Source organism: Panthera pardus, unplaced genomic scaffold, assembly GCF_024362965.1.
Source record: "Panthera pardus isolate Hobbes unplaced genomic scaffold, ASM2436296v1 HiC_scaffold_17, whole genome shotgun sequence".
Taxonomy (NCBI): domain Eukaryota; kingdom Metazoa; phylum Chordata; class Mammalia; order Carnivora; family Felidae; genus Panthera; species Panthera pardus.
Window position 1 is genome coordinate 16,799,082 of NW_026526732.1, and position 19,288 is coordinate 16,818,369.

The 19,288-nt window shown below is 46.6% G+C and overlaps 3 protein-coding genes across 3 annotated transcripts in view; 2 read left to right on the forward strand and 1 right to left on the reverse strand.

The window, feature by feature from the left end:
- The window catches only part of PPP1R14C (protein phosphatase 1 regulatory inhibitor subunit 14C), an 88,976-nt gene that overhangs the window by 47,542 nt on the left and 22,146 nt on the right, over positions 1 to 19,288 (reverse strand). The window lies entirely within an intron of this gene.
- LOC128777673 (small nuclear ribonucleoprotein G-like) lies at positions 4,585 to 5,474 on the forward strand. The gene is made up of 2 exons (XM_053904647.1): positions 4,585 to 4,766; positions 5,402 to 5,474. Exons 1-2 carry the CDS (start codon positions 4,585 to 4,587, stop codon positions 5,472 to 5,474), a joined length of 255 nt encoding a protein of 84 aa, XP_053760622.1.
- On the forward strand, positions 7,300 to 8,079 carry LOC109256423 (voltage-dependent anion-selective channel protein 3-like). Its single transcript, XM_053904648.1, has one exon. It carries the CDS (start codon positions 7,300 to 7,302, stop codon positions 8,077 to 8,079), a length of 780 nt encoding a protein of 259 aa, XP_053760623.1.

Genomic DNA, 19,288 nt, shown 5'->3' on the forward strand with positions numbered 1-19,288 from the left:
TACATAGATACAGATTTATAAATACACACACACACACACACACACACACACACACACACACACGTACCACATCGTCTTTATCCATTGGTCTGTCAATGGGCACTTACGTTGCTTCCATATATTGGCTACTGTAAATAATGCTACAATAAACACAGGAGTCTGAGGGCTAATCCCTGAGCCCTCCAACGGGTAGAAATAAGATGTGTGAGAGCCAGCAAAGGGAATGGGAAGAGTTTGGTGCCTGGGAAGCCAGGAGAACATGACTTAAGGAGGAGGGAACGATCAACTGCGTTGAACCCTAGAAGTAGGACAACGACTGAGACTGGGCCACTGGATTGAGCAACACGGGAGTCACGGTTACCTAACAAAGCATCTTTGGAGCAGTGCTGGGGCGGAAACCCAGAGTCCGTTCAAGACACAAAGGGAGACTGGGACTGGATTTGGTGTTCAGGAATGCGGCCGTCCCACCCACCACCTGCTGTTTCAAATACCTGTGTTCCACCGCAGTCTGGAAGCAGATGAGCCTCTGAGCCAGCAGCAGCAGGTCAACAGCAACCTAACACCATTTCACAACGCTTACGTCGTTCCCTTTGTTTCATCTCGTCACACGGGCGTGTTATCATCTCACCCCATCGCCAGAAGAAGGGAGAGCGCAGTACATAAGATACCGTGAGAGAAAGCGACCACCTTCACAGACTTTTTATTCCAGCGTGTTGTTACAACTGTCCTATTTCATTGTGAGTTGTTGTGGTTGACCCGTTACTATGTCTAATTTGTAAATTAAACCGTATCACGGGCATGTGTGTATAGGAAAAAAAGTAGTACCTATAGGGTTTGGAACGACACACAACTCCAGGCATCCACTAGACGTGTCGGGATGTATCTCCTGCAGAAGGGGGGTAGGCACTGTAGAGGAAACGTTTTCAAGGAGTTTTGAAGAAAGGGAAAGGGCTGTAACTAGAGGGGGAAGAGGGGTCAAGAAAGGATTTCAGATTGTTTTTAAGGATGAAGAAATAATAGCACATTTATATTCTGATGGGGATGTATAATGCAGGAAAGTGAGGAGGAATCACCAGAATGATATCCCTGAGTAGGCAAGAGGGTAGAGTCCACTGCATCAGGGACGGTCCCTTTCTTGGGCCGCAGCCAGCTTGTCTGTCGCACTAGATGAGTGATGTGTGTGGGCACAGGTGCTGCTGGGGCAGGGGGGTGGGGGTGCGGGGCACTGGGAGCCCATGGAAGTTCCCTCCAATTGTCTCCATTTTCTCGGTGGGAAACCAGGAAGCAAGGTCATCGGCTGAGGTGAGGCCAGTGGAGAAGGTGTGGAGGAATGTATATGCCATCTAGGAGAATGGCAGAGCAGACAGACGGGACAACCGTCGTGCACGTGCTGGGCCTGCCTGTCGTTGGTCGTCATGAGTTTACAGTGCGTCCAGGCAGAGTGGTAAGAACGGACGAGCGAATGAATAAATCTCTCAGAAGAGATCAACAGACCAGAAGCCACACAAAAGAAAGTTCGGCTAGCCCTCTCTTTTCCTCCACAACAAACGACAGCAATGCTGGAGACGTGTAGCTGGACACTGAAAGCAGGCTCCTTTCCGCTGGGCCCCAGGCACCACCCTGCCCATGGTTATCGCCCCACTAAATAGTTGCTGTCAAGGGAATATTCAAATCCAACATCATTCTTACCTTTGAGCAGTAAGAGCATGTCAAGAACACAGACATTAAGCCAAGCAGCCCAGAGTTTTGGCCCCGGCTCTGCCAATCACTAGCTGTGTGAGCTCAACCTCTCTGTACCTCGATTTCCTCATCCGTAAAATGGGAATAAATAATAATAGAACTTTCCTCACTGGGCTGTCCTAAGGATTCAATAGCATGTCCTTTGCCTAACACAGTGTCTGCCTTATGGTCAGCGCTTCACCAAGAGCTACTGTAAGTCTAAGGAAGTCAACAACAGACCCAGGCCAGCGAAAAGATTAGTCATGATCCAAATTCCTTATCATACCTGAGTGATGCCTTTGTTTTCAGAGCTTAAAACGTAAGTGTTATTGTGCAGTTGTTAACGGTTACTGGCCTCTGTCCAGAAGATTGCTTCTGTAACCACCTGACCTACACCCTCTAAGAATCAGTAAATCAGTTCCAGAGCAGGGACTATTATGTCCATTGATTAATAATAAAAAAAGTCTTGAACCATGAATCTCCTATGAAAGAGTGACTTCGAGCCAATGTGTTTATTTTCTTTAAGACACCTGTCTAAAACACAAATTATCACAAAGTACAGTCCTAGGTCTGGGCAAGAAGTACAAATTCGAGTAAGACATTCCTCTTTTCTTCAAGGTAATAGTCGTTTATATTTATTAGTACCACAGTACCAGGCACGATGCCAATAACTTTTATAACCAAGAATTTCATAGGGACGCCTGGGTGGTTCAGTTGGTTAACCAACTCTTGACTTCAGCTCAGGTCATGATCTAACAGTTTGTGAGATCAGGCCCTGCATCGGGTGCAAAGCCTGCTTGGGATTCTCTCTCTCTCTCTCTCTCTCTCTCTCTCTCTCTCTGCCCCTCCCCTGCTTGTGCACTCTTTCTCTCTCTCAAAAATAAATAAATAAACTTAAAAAGAGTTTAATTACTTCTCATCTCAACCCTTGTAGCAGGTGCCATTATTACAACTGAGGAAATGAAGACTTCAAGAGGTCATAGGCCTTGTCCTGGGTCAGGCAGCTTGACCTGACAGTGGTTTGAACCAAAACCATCTTTCTTCCCTCTTGAACCTGCAAGTGAAATGGGCAACCAAGGTCTGGCTAAGAGCCTGGAAGGCCTTGCTGAACAGTGACCCTCTTGGCCTTCTGCTTCCTGCAGCTTTTTCCTGCAGGTGCTCTGTGTGGAGGAGAGTCAGGGATTACAACGCAGAACAGATCTATCTGTGTGATTCAATTCAGTGAACTAGGATGAGGTGAGGTGGCAGCCGTTAGATTCAGTATAGCATCAGCCACAATTAAGATTTCAAGCTGTGGTTGTTGATGTTAAGGTGTCCGTGGCTTTCAAACTCTATCCAGAGGCGTGCTGGAAAATAAAACCTTCCATATTGGTCTGAAGAAAGGTTTTATAGGTTCCAAATGAGAGTAGCCTAGAATGTGGAGTCAGAAAACGTCCCTATGGAAAGGGAAGCTAAAACAATCAATGTCGACACGATGAGCTCAGCCATCACCAGAAATCCCTCCAACATAAAAGATGGTTTGATAATATATTGCAGATGAGACTTGGGCAAGGATCCTCCACAAGGAGACTAGAACTGTTGCCAAATTCAATCAGGGACACCCAGGTGTCTTCCTTATCCAATCAAGAGACCAGAGTCCCCCTCAAATTCAATAACAGTGACCGTGAAAAATGGCACGAGGATGTCAATTAAGTCATCAAAGAACACTGCAAATCTTCTCTATTGCATTATGACCACTATCTGAGTGGGCACTGTGTCAACGGAAAGAAATCCAGGGGGGTGGGGAGTGAACACAAAACATTTTAAATGCGCCACTCTTCACCAGGCCCTTTTGAGGAAAAGGGATTGCACAGACCCTCGAGGACTGATTTCGGTTACATCCAGAAAAACTAACTCCAAGGAATAGGAATTTAGCAAGGAAATAAAGGGTAACTGAAACGTCGCGGAAGAAGGTAGCTCCTTTTGCTCTGTTCACCGCCCATCAGGCTTCTGATCTCCGTTCTTGGTTCCCAGGTGCACCGCCTACCAGGACAGCAGGCCCTGAGCAAATGTGCCTTCCTGGGAGACGTCGCACCCATCCACGGGCAATCCCGTCAATCCTACCTCCAAAGGGCACTGTATCTGCCCACCCCACCCCCATCCCCACCCCCAACACCTTGGCCCAGGCCATGTGGCTCCCTCCCGCCATGTCACTCTCTCTTGACCTTTAACACTGCCGGCGTGGCCCACACAGCAGCCACATGGGTCTTCTCAAAATCCCAATCTGCCTTCAATCGTTTAGGAACAAAACTCATAGTTTCAGAAATGGTATAAACATTTGTCTGACCATCTGATTAAGCTCTCACCGAAAGAAGAAAGATTCAAAAAAACCAGATCATCTCACCATAAAACCGATAAAACCACAAGTAGATTCGTCTGTTCGAAATCAGAAACCCTTAGTGCTTTAAATCCACACACACGAAGTTAAATGTTGACAGGACAACAAATTGTAGCAATCACCTCAGGAAATAAATAAATCCTGACAATAAATAGATCTCTCTCTCCGCTGTGACTGAATCCACGATAGAGTATAATATTCTACGTCAGGTTTTCCACATTGCTGAATTTTCTGTGTAGGTAAAAAAAAATACTGGAAATGATCAGATTTAAACGTGGTTATTCAGTATGAAATAGAACTTGCGGTTTAAAACAGAAACACTACAGAGAGTAATTAGTCGTGGCAACGTAAATCATACCAAAAGGTAAAGCATGTAGAAAAGAACGAACAAATTGAGCATCAGTTAAATTTAAAAATCCAAGGCATTTTGTTTTGAGGCATCTTTGAGCTCGCTGAGCAGACACTGGAAGCAAAACTCCCCTCCTGGGATGGAAAAATTTATGGGCAAGAAGTTACGGTCACAATTAAATGGTGGCAGACAAGGCCAAGGGGGATTTGGTCCCTTTATGAGTCTTTTGATGGATGAACGCATGGGGACGGCAACCAGTAGGCAACAGAACAATGTGGGAAGGGTGATAAAGAGAGGAAAGAGCATCGCCATGACAGAAGCGTTGGCTAGAGCAGAGACCATGGCTGGGTTCACCAGAGAGAGTGCTCCCTTCCACAGCACCTGTTTATTATCATATAAAAGTCAGGGGCACCTAGGTGGCTCAGTTGGTTAAGCGTCCAACTTCGGCTCAGGTCATGATCTCACAGTTTGTGAGCTCGAGCCCCACGTCAGGCTCTGTGCTGACAGCACGGAGCCTGGAGCCTGTTTCGGATTCTGGGTCTCCCTCTCTCTCTGCCCCTCCCCTCCTTGTGCCTTCTCTCTCAAAAATAAATAAACATTAAAAAAAATAAAAATCAGGTTGTGCGCATTTTCCTATTGAACTTCTTTGTGAAATAAACTTTTATAACAGTAAAATAAAATAAAATAAAATAAAATAAAATTCAAATCTGACCACCGCAATTCCTCTGCTTCAATGGCTTCCAACTAATCTCAAAATTCTGACTCCCCGACTTGGCCCGCTAAGTGCTCACAGTAGGAACCCCTCCGTGGCTCCAGCCCCTGCGGCCATAGGGCCTGTAACCATCTCCTGGACCACACCCTCCTCCTTACCTCAGGCTAGCTGATTTCTCAGCCTTCCAGAATCTTCTGGGGGAGCCCCCCCACCCAAACCTGCTATCTCCTCCCCTCATTCTCAGGCACAACACTCCCCTTTACTTCTCCTTCTCTCAAGCTGCCATCCCTTTGTTTATGAGTGACTCTGCCATATAACCGGGGAACCCCAGCTCCTAGCTCAGTGCTGAGCCCAGAGGGGCTAGTCCGCAGAGGCTTATTTAGGCTTCCCACAAAGATTATCAAAACAGGAGCTTATCTGCACAATGACAGTCCACATATGAGCCAAGATTAAAGGCCCCATAAACCCTGAACACACGAAGGGTCTCAACAGAACAACTGATTAACTGAGGGGCTTTTCGTGTAAATCACTCCCCCTTGGAAACCCAGCTCTAGATTATTTAGGACATTTTCTCTTCAGACAGATGGTTATTTCCTTCAAAGTGGATGAGGAAATTGTTCCTGAGAGCTTTGGAAGACCGTCATGAAGGAAAACTCCAGTTGTTAAGCTCCCCGGGATTAATGCCTTTTGTCCCTAACTAAATAAAATAATTATATTAACCAAGGATGGAGGGCGGCATGGAGCAACCCTTTCAGAGAGTAACAGTGACAATCAGGCAGCACTCCCTTTATCTGCAAAATCTCACAAGTGTTCTCGTGGTTCCTTCCAGGTCCCAGGTAGGTCTGTGCTGTGCTGCTCCCTCAAAAGCAAGACGTGGAGTGAGGCTTGCTGGGCCAGTGGGCTAGGAGGCGGATGTGAGGTGTGCCCTTTCCGGTGGAAGCTTTAGGAGCCCACGGGTGCCTCCCCAGGGCCCTCGCCCTGCCCTGCTGGTTATAGAAGCATGTTTCTAGGCAGAGCCTCATGGGTCTGGGTCCCTGAGTGACAGTAAAGAGCAGGACCCCCCATCAGTCAACACTGGATACACAGCATTAGTGGGAAATAAGACATTATTTTTAGCCACTGAAATTTTTGATCGCTCCTGACCGCGACGTAATCCAGCCATTCTGGAACGACCCCGTGAGCTGACCTGTCACTGGCAGCTGGAATTGTAAATGGTCATTAGGCTCCTATCACAGACAGGAGGCTACAGGCCAGCCCCACACCCATGAGGAGGTGAGGCCAGACTCTCAGCATCTTCCAACCAACAGTTACTCACGGATATGCATTATTTGTCAGACACTGAGCTAAGCGCTAGGGATACGGCGGACTGTTGCTAGAAAATTCCTACGGACGCCATGAGGAGGGGCCCCCTGGCAAGCTGAACAAAGTCAGGAAAGCAGCGAGGTAGCCGGCAAGGCGGAGAGTAAAGGAGAGATGGCCTGGGCCTCAGGAGGAGCAGCTCTGCATGTGGACAGGACAGTACGGGTGACTCAGCGATCAGACCGACTCCTGGAGGCCTCTCCCAAGTGTTTCCCATGCGGTCACACCCTGTGTCTTCACAGCGCCCTAAAAGACAGGCCACACCATTGCTGTCATTTCATAAGCAAGGAAAGTGGCAGGAAATTGGAAGGAAGGAAGGAAGGAAGGAAGGAAGGAAGGAAGGAAGGAAGGAAGGAAAAGAAAGAAAGAAAGAAAGAAAGAAAGAAAGAAAGAAAGAAAGAAAGAAAGAAAGAAAAAAAGAAAAGAAGGAAGGAAGGAAAAAAAGAGAGAGAGAGAAAGGGGAAAGAAGTCAACTAGCACCCCAGCTAAACTGAAAGGCAGGAAAGTTAAGAACACATACATTAGAGGGGTGCCTGGGTGGCTCAGTCAGTTAAGCATCTGACTTTGGCTCAGGTCATGATTCATGGTTCCTGGGTTCGAGCCCTTCGTCAGGCTCTGTGCTGACAGCTCAGAACCTAGAGTCTGCTTCGGATTCTGTGTCTCCCTCTCTCTCTCTCTCTGCCCCTCCCCACTCATGCTCTTTCTTTCTCTCTCTCTCTCTCCAAAATAAATAAACATGAAAACAACTTTTTAAAAAAAGAACACATACATTAGAAATTAGGAATGGTGGAGTGTTGCCTTGGTGGAGTGGAGACCAGCCCTCTGGTTGGAGGTATATGTAACACACCGACTTACTGTGACCTAGGGAAGGCTGCCAAAGATGACTTCAACAAAGGCTATGGATTTGGCTCGGTCAAAGTAGGTCTGAGAACTAAGTCGTGTAGGGGAGTGGAATTTTCTACTTCTGGTCATGCTTACACTGACACAGAGCAAACGTCAGGCAACCTAGAGACCACGTATAAGGTCTGTAGCTACGGACTTGCCTTCACCCAGAAATGGAACACAGACGATACTCTTGGAACGGAAATCGCTTCACAGAATAAGTTGGCTGAAGGGTCGAAACGTACTCACAATACCGTATTTGCACCGAACCCAGGAAAGAAGAGTGGGAAATTGAAGGCCTCCTACAAATGGGATTGTTTCAGTCTCGGCAGTAATGTTGATGCAGATTTTTCTGGACCGACCATCTTTGGCTTTGGAGGTTGGCTTGCTGGCTCTCAGACGAGTTTTGACACAGCCAGATCCAAACTGCCACAGAATGGTGTCGCCCTGGGTTACACAGCTGCCGACTTCCAGCTGCACATGCATGTGAGTGATGGCCCTGAATTTGGAGGGTCTGTCTGCCAGGAGGTTAATGAGAAGATTGGAACATCAATAAACGTTGATTGGATGGCTGGCAGTAACAATACCCAGACTGTAGAACTTCTCTATCTGCTACAGGAAATAAGACGAGCCCGACCGGACTGGGTTATACTCAGACCCTTGGACCAGGAGTCAAATTGATCCTACCAGCTTTCACGGACAGAAAGAATGTCAATGCAGGAGGCCACGAGGTTGGGCTGGGATTTGAACGAGAAGCCTATTGTGGTTTTGAGGAAAGCACCTGATTTGTCCTTGGAGGTGAAGAGAACCCACTATGTTTTGGCCTTAAAATTCTTCCGTGAAATTTCAAAAGTGTGAACTTCTTATTCTTCCAAAGAATTGTAATCCTCCCCACACTGAAGTGTAAAGATCGCAAGTACGTTGTAAGGAAGGAACTTGAAGGCGTGCCCAAAGGTTGTCATACTTGTGCCGTGTTGCAGTTGATTTCCACTGTGTTATTTTATTTTATTTATTTTATTTTTATTTCTATTTGAATTTTTTTTAATGTTTATTTATTTTTGAGAGACAGAGAGAGACAGAGCATGAGCTGGGGAGGGGCAGAGAGCAAGGGAGACACAGAATCCGAAGCAGGCTCCAGGCTCGGAGCTGTCAGCACAGAACGTGACCTGGGGCTCGAACTCACGAACTGCGAGATCATGACCTGAGCCAAAGCCGGACGTTTAATGAACTGAGCCACCCAGGTGCCTCTCCTCAGTGTTATTTTAAATGTGCTCATCAGGGAAACTGTAGTGACTGTTACAAAGGAAATGACCTGAGCCTCCAGCTTGTACATCACAGCCTACCTGCCCCACACCACTTTTTCATGACCTTTGGATATACTGGTCTCTGTGCTGTGGTAGAATCTTTGGTTTTCCATCAGAGTGAAATAAAATAAACCCATCACATTTGGAACATAATCCATCATCTGACTTGCTAGGGATGGTTTTCTTTCTTTTTTTTAGCATTTTTTTGTATTTTAGAAAGAGAGAGTGCAAGAAGGGGAGAGGGGCAGAAGGAGAAAGAGAAAGAGAGAGAAAGAGAAGAGAATCTTAAGCAGGCTCCATGCTCAACATGAAGCCCGACACGGGGCTCGATCCCACGACCCTAGGATCATGACCTGAGCTGAAATCAAGAGTCAGACACTCAACTGACTGAGCCACCCAGGCGTCCCTGGGAATCTGGAATTAAAAAGGGGAAAGGCCTGCAGCAAAATGTGACGGCCGACACCCAGCCATGGGTGGTACCATCAGCTAACAGAAGTTGCCGGGTGCCCAGCCAAGGGATCAAAGGTATGAAAGGGGAATCAGCCGTTCCCACCTCTGGTAGATGAGTCAAGACCGTAACTCCTTGACCACGTGTCTCCCTGCTGGCCCATGTGTGCCCAGCTTTGGTTTGCTCAAAGACATAAATTCATTCCTCCGTTAACTCATTCACAAATCCTCTGGGGCACCTGCCGTGTGCACCTGTGTGCTCTGAGATACAATAATGAATAAACTGGTGTCGTGACTGCCCCAAAGGAGCCTTTCTTTCCAGTGGAGAAAACAGACCCAACCTGGGGGTGAGAGCCCCCGGGCAAAACAGGGGTCCCTCATACACATCTTTGGCAGAAAGAAGCCCAACACATGTGTAAAACTGATGTCCCCAAAACGCAAGCTATGGCGAATCACACCCTGTGGTCATAAAGGGAATGAGGTGGGCGAGGAGACAAAGGGGCAGGCATCCATGTTCACCGGAGGGTGACCGGACCTGCCTGTGAGCCAGAGAAGGAGCCAGAGAGTGAGACGGCTCCTCCCTACTCCACAGAAGAGCCACCTCAACTCAAGATCATAACAGGCCAAATGCTGGGCATCACGTGCTGTCTGGGATACCTGTTTCCCAAGTTCGGCATATACAGCTGCACCACTGCACCCGCACGTTAGTTACTGGAGAGCCCAGCCGTGAACTTCTGAGTCCATCTATATCAAAGAAGAAAATTATATTTAACCTGCCCGAGTTAGCTCATCAAATTTTGACAACCAGTCTTCTTCAAAAGCCTGAAGAATCTCTTTGACCTGATCAGAAGGGACCACTTAAAGTTGGCAAGCAAAACCACCCAAAACTTGAGAAATGGGTGAAGAGCCAAAAAGTGAGTATTACACCATAGCACATCTCTTTAGCTTTTTGAGATGCTTAAAGTCAATAGGCTTATAAATGTTCGCGTCAACATGAGATTTTACATAAATCACTGAAACTTTTCTGCTTTACTTACTCATCTAAAGAAATTCCCCAGGTTGATGACTCCAGTAGAAACAAACACAGAGGTTTGTAATGACTCTACCATGACATTTGGAAGCACTTTTCTGAACACTGAACTTGCCTGAAGTCCTAAGACAAAATACAAAATAAAATTTTTGTATTCTATTTCTTTCCATTCTATTTCTTTTCTGCCAAGGCAGGGCGATAAAGTTGAATTTATATACCCATTTTCACCAACTCATTTTCCTTTTTATAATTTTAGGGCTAACTGTAGTATAGAAAATCCAACCGAAATTTATAACTAACATCGGCCACGGTTGCTTGCTAAGAGTCCAAGAAAACTCATTAAAAAAAAAAAAAAATCACTCCCTTTCAAATGCGAAATGTCTAAGTTACCACAGCAATCATGAAAGCTATAATCCACAAACCAGCAGGATATTTATGCTTTAAGTGGGTATTTATAGATTTCTATAATATCGTGCTTACTTGGTGACAGGTTCCACACTGTACAATTGAAGGTATATGTAGAATCGTCTCATTTGCTCATCGCAAGGACCCTATAACATAGGTACACAGCTGCATTATTCCCATTTCATTGGGATGGGAATTATTCCCATTGCCATTGGGCAAATAGGGAGGTTGAATAGCTTGTTCCAAGGTACACAGTGTGGAATTAATAGAGGCAGATTCAAACCCAGCAGGTCTGGACAGAGAGTATGCACCCTTGACTACCATACTAAAATTGTCCCCTGGCTGACCATAACCTAAAGATCTATACACAGAAACCAATTTGGTGAAAGTAGCTGGATTCAGTCAAATAAATAACAAAGTTAGGTTTTCTTTTTCTTTTCTTTTAATGTATATTTATTTTTGAGAGAGAGAGGGTGTGAGTCAGAGAGGGGCAGAGAGAGAGAGAGGAGGACCAGGGCTCCAAAGAAGGTTCTGGACTGACAGCACTGAGCTTGATGCAGGGCTCGAACTCACAAACCATGAGATCATGACCTGAGCCAAAGTCTGATACTTAACTGACTGAGCCACCCAGGTGCCCCTTCTTTTCTTTAATATCACTTATTCCCAGGCTGTTTGGCTATAAAACCCATTTCAGACTTAGCATTTCCAAAAAACTAATTCATATTCTACCCCCACGTCCTATTTCCCACTTTATCTAGTAACTGCTATGGAAGAAGAAGGAAGAGGAGGAGGGGGGGAGGAGGAGGAGGGGGAGGACGGAGAGGAGAAGAAAGGGTAAACATATTGCAAACCATTTACTGCACAAAGTAATTTTACTTCAAGTCTCAAATTAGAGAAGCAATGAAAAAGAAAACCTGTCATAGCTCCAAATCAAAAATAAATCAAGTCACATTAATGAAAGACGGTAACAAAAATACTCTCAAAGCATGTTCTGTTTGTCGGGAAGATGGTTCACACAGACTCCAAGCAGCCCCCAGTGGCTCAGCACTCCAGTGTGCTACAATTAAGGCGAAGGACAAAGCATCTTATTATATCTAGAAACCAGACAGCTAGGCTCATATGTGACATTTTTCCTAATTAAGGTATAGGCAAGAAAACCATTATGTGCAAGAAACCACTTCGATACTTGGGAAGGGGGATACCTGGGAAAACAGGAAGTGGAGAAAAAGGAAAGAGCAAAGGTGACAGAAAAGAACAATGCTAATTCACAGCTAAATATTCAAGATTTTTAAAAAAAATTTTAAAAATGTTTATCCACTTTTGAAGGAGAGAGAGAGAAAGAGTGCAAGTGGGGAAGGGGCAGAGCGAGAGAGGGAGACACAGAATCCCAAGCAGGCTCCAGGCTCTGAGCTGTCAGCACAGAGCCCGACACAGGGCTCGAACTCACAAACCGTGAGATCATGACCCGAGCCGAAGTCGGAGGCTTAAGTGACTGAGCCACCCAGGTGCCCCTAAATATTCAAGATTTTTTTCAAGCTCTGCCATACTATTAAAATGTGTCCTCTCAGGACAACCTGAATCCTGAAGCAGAAAGGAAGAAAAAGGTCCACCTGTGCCCCCCTCCCTGAAAAAGCACCCAACAACCGTCGCCAGGGTACAGATGGGTTCCATGGCAGGCTAGGCAGCACTCGTGAAGAAGCTTTCCTAAAATGCCAGCCTCGCCGGAAGCAGCCAGCCGCTTCCGGGCAAACAGATGAAAATAGAGGGAATAAAAATTGCAATTCTGAAGACAGAGCTACTTGAGTTCACTTAAAAAACTATACAAATTGGGGCGCCTGGGTGGCTCGGTCGGTTGAGCATCCGACTTCGGCTCAGGTCATGACCTCACGGTCCGTGAGTTCGAGCCCCGCGTCAGGGTCTGTGCTGAGAGCTCAGAGCCTGGAGCCTGTTTCAGATTCTGTGTCTCCCTCTCTCTCTGCCCCTCCCCTGCTCATGCTCTGTCTCTCTCTGTCTCAAAAATAAATAAACGTTAAAAAAAAAAAATTTTAATAAAAAAAAAAAACTATACAAATAGATACAGAGAGAGAACATAGATCACCTCGGTTAATTCTCACAACATCTCATTACCACCAGTTCTACAGATGAAGAAGCCAAAGAACAGAGAGGCTCAGTAACTTCCCCAGGATCACACAGTCAGTATGTGACTCCAACCCTCGTCTTCCTGACACACTATGCGTGGTGTTATTCTTGGGTTTCATCCCACCCACTAAAAAATAACAACGAGGTTGCTTCATTTCACAAATGTAAGAGTCATCATGAATATTTGTATCAGTCTGAAAAGCAGCAAGATTTAACAGGAGACAAATACTTGAGGACTCAGACTCTAACAAAGGGTAAATCTGCAGTTAGTTTCCATTTAAAAAGATAGGTCCCAGGGGCGCCTGGGTGGCTCAGTCGGTTGACCGGTTGACGGTCCGACTTCAGCTCAGGTCATGATCTCTCGGTCTGTGAGTTCGAGCCCCACGTCGGGCTCTGTGCTGACAGCTCAGAGCCTGGAGCCTGCTTCACATTCTGTGTCTCCCTCTCTCTCTGCCCCTCCCCTGCTCACACTCTGTCTGTCTCTCTCAAAATTAAATAAACATTCAAAAATTAAAAAAAAAAAAAAATAGGTCCCTGTGGCCACGCCCCCAAGTCTGGGGACTCTCTGCCCCTGGGCAGCCCATGCCCCTCACAGTGGGGATGAAGGCCTGTGTGGGGGCCGTCCCTCCTCCCTGCGTCTCTCTCCAGGCCTCCCCACACTGGCCCTACTCTCGGGACAGGCAGACACCACAGGAGGAAGCGGATTGGGAGAGTATTTTAGGAAGTAGAACAGAGCTTTCAAAAGGACTACACTCATAATAACAGACAGGCTCTAGAAAGCTAACAAGCACAGCTGGCTGACTTTCCCCAGAGAACTTCCTCTGCCTGCAGCACGCACGTTTGGAGCCAGCCATCCAAGGAGTACACGGGTCTCATTTTTTCTCCTTCTCTGTGAATGAAGAAATTAGTCACCTGTGAGATTTGAAAATCCGCATATCAGAGTGTACCTAGATGCCTCCATATCTCCTCTGGCTGGGTCAAGGGCACTGAGACAGACAAACCGCGGCTAGCGACGTCTTCCTCTCGGATGATCACTTCCAGTCAGTGACCCAACCACCGCCAGCACAAAGATCCCCTTTAGAATTTCTGACACGGCATTTTGTACCACCACGATAATTTTGAAAGCCAGGTATCATTTTCTCTCTGATGATCCCGCAAATCGGAAGAGGAAACAAAGCGATCAAGGTGATGCGTCTATTTCTGTGCTTAGGTTAGACATATCTCTTTGGTTGAGATATCTCCGGTAAGGCCTACAAATCAATCATACTGACTTTACTTAAACTGAAGAAGTGAACTGAAAGGGCTGGTCATGCATATGAGCAGAGTCACAAATCTCTGCCGGCTGTAACTCCCCTTCCTTCCAGGTGTAGCCCAGAGTCTCCAGAGATTGCTGAGCGGGTCCCCCACCCTCTCTGTCATCCCACATAGGGCTTCCATTGACCCTGTGGCCCCAACACACTCCCCTGCCCACACTTGGCGTTTCCTCCAGCCTCCCACATGAGCTGACTTATCAGGCAGACCATCTGGACCCTTCATCCAGGCCCCCCAACGTGGCTTCCGGGTGGGCCCAAGACAGGTCACTATAAGCCTTTCCAGTGAGAGGCCAGCCCCCGATCACAGGCTGCAGACAGACAAGGAGGGCACAAAGGCTGTGCCCAAAAGCCACATAGTACCTGCTGGTGTGGTGAGGGGCCATATTGGGTACCAGGAGACACACACACAAAGCCCTCTAGGAGATTATGGTCACAGCGCTCAGCCATGGGGGAGAGCATGTTTCCAAGCGAGGTAAAACTTGACTGTACAGAAAACAAGGAAAACAGCAAAGAGAAGCCCGTCTTCCTGGCTGGAGATGCAGCCTTGGTGGTAACGTCTGTCCCCATCTACTCACTGGGAGAGTCACTGGACAGGCAGGCCGCTGGGGTTCTGATGCAGGTCCCATTGGCCCAATAAAGTAGCTCTCCCCACCCACTCTCTACCCCCCTCTCCCAGGAAGAGAGGGACGGGAGCACACAGAAAGGAGAAGAGAAGGCATGGTTAGGCGTGAAAAGGCTACATCTCCGTAAACGCTCCATTGCCCCTGGGACGCTCCACATATGACCCAGTGTTTACACTCCTTGCTGTCAATAGACAGAGTCCAGTCCTCAGTCACACTGGCAGGAATTCACACTCCTTATCTACCAAGATAGTTCCCTTCCCAATATAAAACTGGCTTGAAGGCGCCATTAAGCGAGACCCATATACAGGCCCAAACAACCATTTCGATTCCCATCTCTTCTCCCCAGATCGCGTCACAGAAACAACAAAAACGAGTGCATCTTAGTTCTTCTGGAACTTGCCAGATGCATCTCTTGAAGCAGAAGCTGACCGACACACGGTATGGGGGGGGGGGGGGGCGGGAAGGCCTGCATCCTTTCTGCTGAGGGTTAAGACCGGCTTATCGGTGTCCGGAGGGCAAAGTGATGTCAGCAACTTCTACAGCAAAACCACCCAGCAAACAAGGTGTCGGGAGCTAGGCCCGACTTTGCAGGCTGGGAGGCCCTTCTATGAAACGCGAGGGTGTGTGTCCGCACGTGAACTAGTTGAAGATGATCGTAAAAAAAAACTCCACTGGCTCCGAGAGGCCAGTCCACGAATCCACCAAAACACCACAAAAAAAGAAACAGCTTGCGAATGAGACCAAGAACTCGTCCTTCGAACAAACTAAGAAAGTTGTTACAATTACTGAGCCCGATGACTTTTTTCGGTATTTTCAATAAGACTGTGTAGAAAGAAACAGGATGCTGTTCTCCCGTCATCCCTTTGGACAGACAGTCAAGGGGAAAGGTCAGTTTAAACTGAGTGATAAGCCTTGACGCAGGAAACAAGACTTGAGGTAGTTGCAAGTGAACCAGACACAAAGTGTGCCAAGGGTACCCTGCCTCGAGCTTAGTTTTTAGGAGCAATTCCTGGCTTGGTAACGCACGGAGGCCAGGGGCACCCCCGTACAGATGACAATTGACTCAGGCTGTCCTGTGCAGCCTGGCCAACAGGGCTGGCTGCAAGCATTCACTGCATGGGCTCCACCCCCAACCCCCACAGCCCCTCACCTAGTGGAGCCCGACAGGGTCCCTCCCGTTCACTGCTATCACGAGAACCCCTTCTCCAGAAAACTAGGTAATCAATCAAAGGATAAACCTACAAGAAAAGGAAAAAATAAATAAATAAAAGAAAGCACAGGCCGTGTCGGGCCAGCGTTCTAAATACCCACAGCAGAGCTTTTAATTCTTCTTCAGTAGAATAACTTATGACTTAGGTGTGGCTGTCATCAGGGAATCTTGGCATGTTCAGGACCCAACGTGGCCATCAAGGCCAGCAAACCCAAACATCAGTGAAAAATACCACAGGTATGCTTGCGGTTAAACTGCATTTCCCAAAACAGGCCAGGGGTATGATGTCCAGGTTTTATTTTAACCGACTCAGAAAAACAGCAGCCTCAAACCTAGCAGAGGGAAAAAAGCCATGTGTTATGGTTACCCAATAACACACGGTTAGATGCTATAAAATGATTAAGCACTAGAACAGGGAAAGCACACAAGGTAAGAGTTCTGGGAATTACCTACCCCCTGTCCTGGGGGGAGCAAATCACCACCCAGAAAATGTCAGAGCGACTTTCTTGCATTTAGAAATGCTCTACACTTGGAAGCTTGCCTTCCTTTGTGCTTTTAATGGGTAAAGTAATATTTTACAAAGGAAATTAGCGAGCAGTCATAAAGAGCAAGGAGTGAAAGATTTATAAAGGTACACAATGATAATGAACTCACGTTTTCAAAAAATACACTCAGCGTATCAAAGTTCTATAGCCTTAAGTAAATGACCACTCTGACTTCACACAAAGAGGAAGGGACTCCCCTGAAGCAGATGCCCGATACCCAGCCTACAGGGGACGAACCTACCCGCTCCACCAGCTCGTCTGTGCCGCTCAGTGAGGTATTGGATCTTTCTAAAGATATTTTTAATGTTTATTTATTTTTGAGAGGGAGACGAAGTATGAGCCGAGAGGGGCAGAGAGAGAGAGAGACACACACACACACACACACACAGAATCTTAAGCGGACTCCAGGCTCTGAGTTGTCAGCACAGAGCCTGACACGGGGCTCGAACTCACAAACCATGAGCCGAAGTCAGACATTTAGTCAACTGAACCACCCAGGCGTCCCTAATGGATCTTTCTATGCCTGGTTTCCACCCTTTTGAAACAACACTGGTGAAAATACCCAGCTCAGAGATTTGTTAAGGGGATGAAGAGTTAATGTGGGAAAGGACTTTGAATAAAGCCCAGAACCTAGTAACCGCTATGTGAGTTACCATTATCATTGCTGATTTGGACTGTATCACTTGGTCAAGAGTAATCAAGTACCATAGCAGCTCCGGAAGCAAAGTTTAAGCCATGAATAATATGTTTCAAATAAAATGAGACTCTCTTCACTATTAAGTATCAAACGATATTCCAGGAAATCAAACTTATTTAAAACACATTTATTCAACAAAGACTATGTGCTGGACTTGGAAAGTCCAGATCCTCTAGGAGCTTACAGTCAAATTGGGAAGATTAGATGCACGCCCATAAGAAAGCACATCGCAGGCAGCATATGGTAAGTGCCAGCTGAGAGATAGTGAATTTATTCTAATTGATTTATAAATACTAAGAAGCACTGGGTAAGCAGACTGGTTACAGCTTAAAAAAAAAAAAATCATGGAAATGAGGTTTCAGTTGGGCTTTGGAGGATGAGTAGGATCCTCACCAAGAAAAAGGAAGCGTTTGGGGAAGGAATATTGGGAATGGCATGAGCAAAACTCATAGGGCCATCTTGAATTTGAGATAAGAGACTAGAGTGCTTAAAAACCTAAGGTCTACAGACTGTCTCAGTCCAAATCCTTATTCACCAAGACAATGGCTGTGTGACCATGGCCAGTTACTTACCCTTTTTGTGCCTCAGCTTCCTAAGTGGCCACCCTCATAGGTACTGTCCAAAAGACTGAATAAGATAAAGCATGAAAGGAAGACACAGATTCTACACATGGAAGGACTCAAGACTGGCCATTGTGTGGTAGGAAGCAGTGTTAAGGAGGCTACCAAGAGACCCGCCTGTCCGAAGGACTCTAGAAGGCTGGAGCTGAACCTGGAAAGTGGTGCAAAGCCATGTTGGAAGGCTAGAAAGGAAGGCGTGAAGAGTGCAGCTGTCATTCAGGGAGAGTTCTGAACCACCTGATAAGAGTCGGTCTTCTGATGGCTCACCTGGCAGTTCTGGGCAGCTTACAAGGTCAGAGAATCTGGGGACAGGAATCCGATAATATGACAGGGTCCGCATGTGGGTAGTAAGGAGCTGGGGCTAAGTTCACGCACTTTCACAAGAATGGAGAAGGGCAGGTATAAGGGACTGGATTAGATGGCTCAGCATCGGTGGGACATGAGAGAAGTCAAAGACAAACTCCACTAGATGCGATGTGATATCCTGGATTAGGTCCCGCCAGAGAAAAAAGACATTAGTGGGAAAAGACAAAACAAAACAAAACAAAAAAACAGGGGAATCCGAATAAAGACTGTAGTTTAATTGTAGTGTACCAATGTTGATGTCTGGGTTTTGATAAATGTACATCATAAGACATTAACATTAGAAGTAGACAGGTGACGGGGAAATGGGAAAACCCATCAGTACTATCTTTGCAACCCTTCTGTAAATCTAAAATGATTTCCAAAATGAAATAAAATTATTTCACTCTTTTGGAGTGATTCATCACACCACCACTAAAAAGAGGAAAGCCACAGCAAGTGCCACATTGGCCTTGAGAGGATTTGACTGAATGATGGAGACAACGATATGGCTGACGTGAGACCAAGGGGACACCCAAGCATGGGATGTGATAACATGGCCTTGGGCCCACATCCAGCCATGTGAGGAATCTAGATGAATCTGGACCCTTAGGGATGTGGAATGGCCTGACTGTCCTCTCAGCTTCCCATGCTCACATTCCTTGCCAGGAGCCCATCCCCCCACCCATTACACACAGCACCCACACAGCCACTGCTTCCTGTTACGCAACTGTGCCCACCAGGAAAGGTGTCAGCATTTCCAAAGACCTTTACCCTCAGACTCAGGAGCTTCTATTTTGAGGCCCATGACAAACCAAGTCTTCTTAAGGAAAGAAGAAATATCCATAACACCAACTTTCAATAGTGCAAGGGAAGAATGGTCACCAGCTGGTGAGCAGCAGAGCCGGGCTTCAGATTCAGGCCTGCCTTGCTCTGTCCTTCCCACCACACCACGGGGCCTCCTACGGGAGCCCTGATACGGTCTGCCGCATTAACACACACACACCAAGATACAGCTTTACAAAAGAGCTCAAAAACCATGTCATAAAGGCACCAATGCCCCAGGGTTAGAAAGATCTTCTAAAAACCTGTCTCATCTCCCTGGCCCAACAGAATCACATATTTCCGATCTACCATAACTTGAACTATCAGTTCTGAATGTCAGAGATACCATATAATGAGTATATAGGTGTATGTACATACATCCATATAGGT

What these genes read in the sequence shown, in the direction of transcription:
- LOC128777673 (XM_053904647.1), top strand. Translation starts at nt 4,585, where the DNA reads ATGGAAAAATTTATGGGCAAGAAGTTACGGTCACAATTAAATGGTGGC. An exon ending in AGCATCGCCATGACAGAAGC is followed by an intron (nt 4,767 to 5,401) that starts GTTGGCTAGAGC and finishes CCTCATTCTCAG; the next exon opens with GCACAACACTCCCCTTTACT.
- LOC109256423 (XM_053904648.1), top strand. Translation starts at nt 7,300, where the DNA reads ATGGTGGAGTGTTGCCTTGGTGGAGTGGAGACCAGCCCTCTGGTTGGA.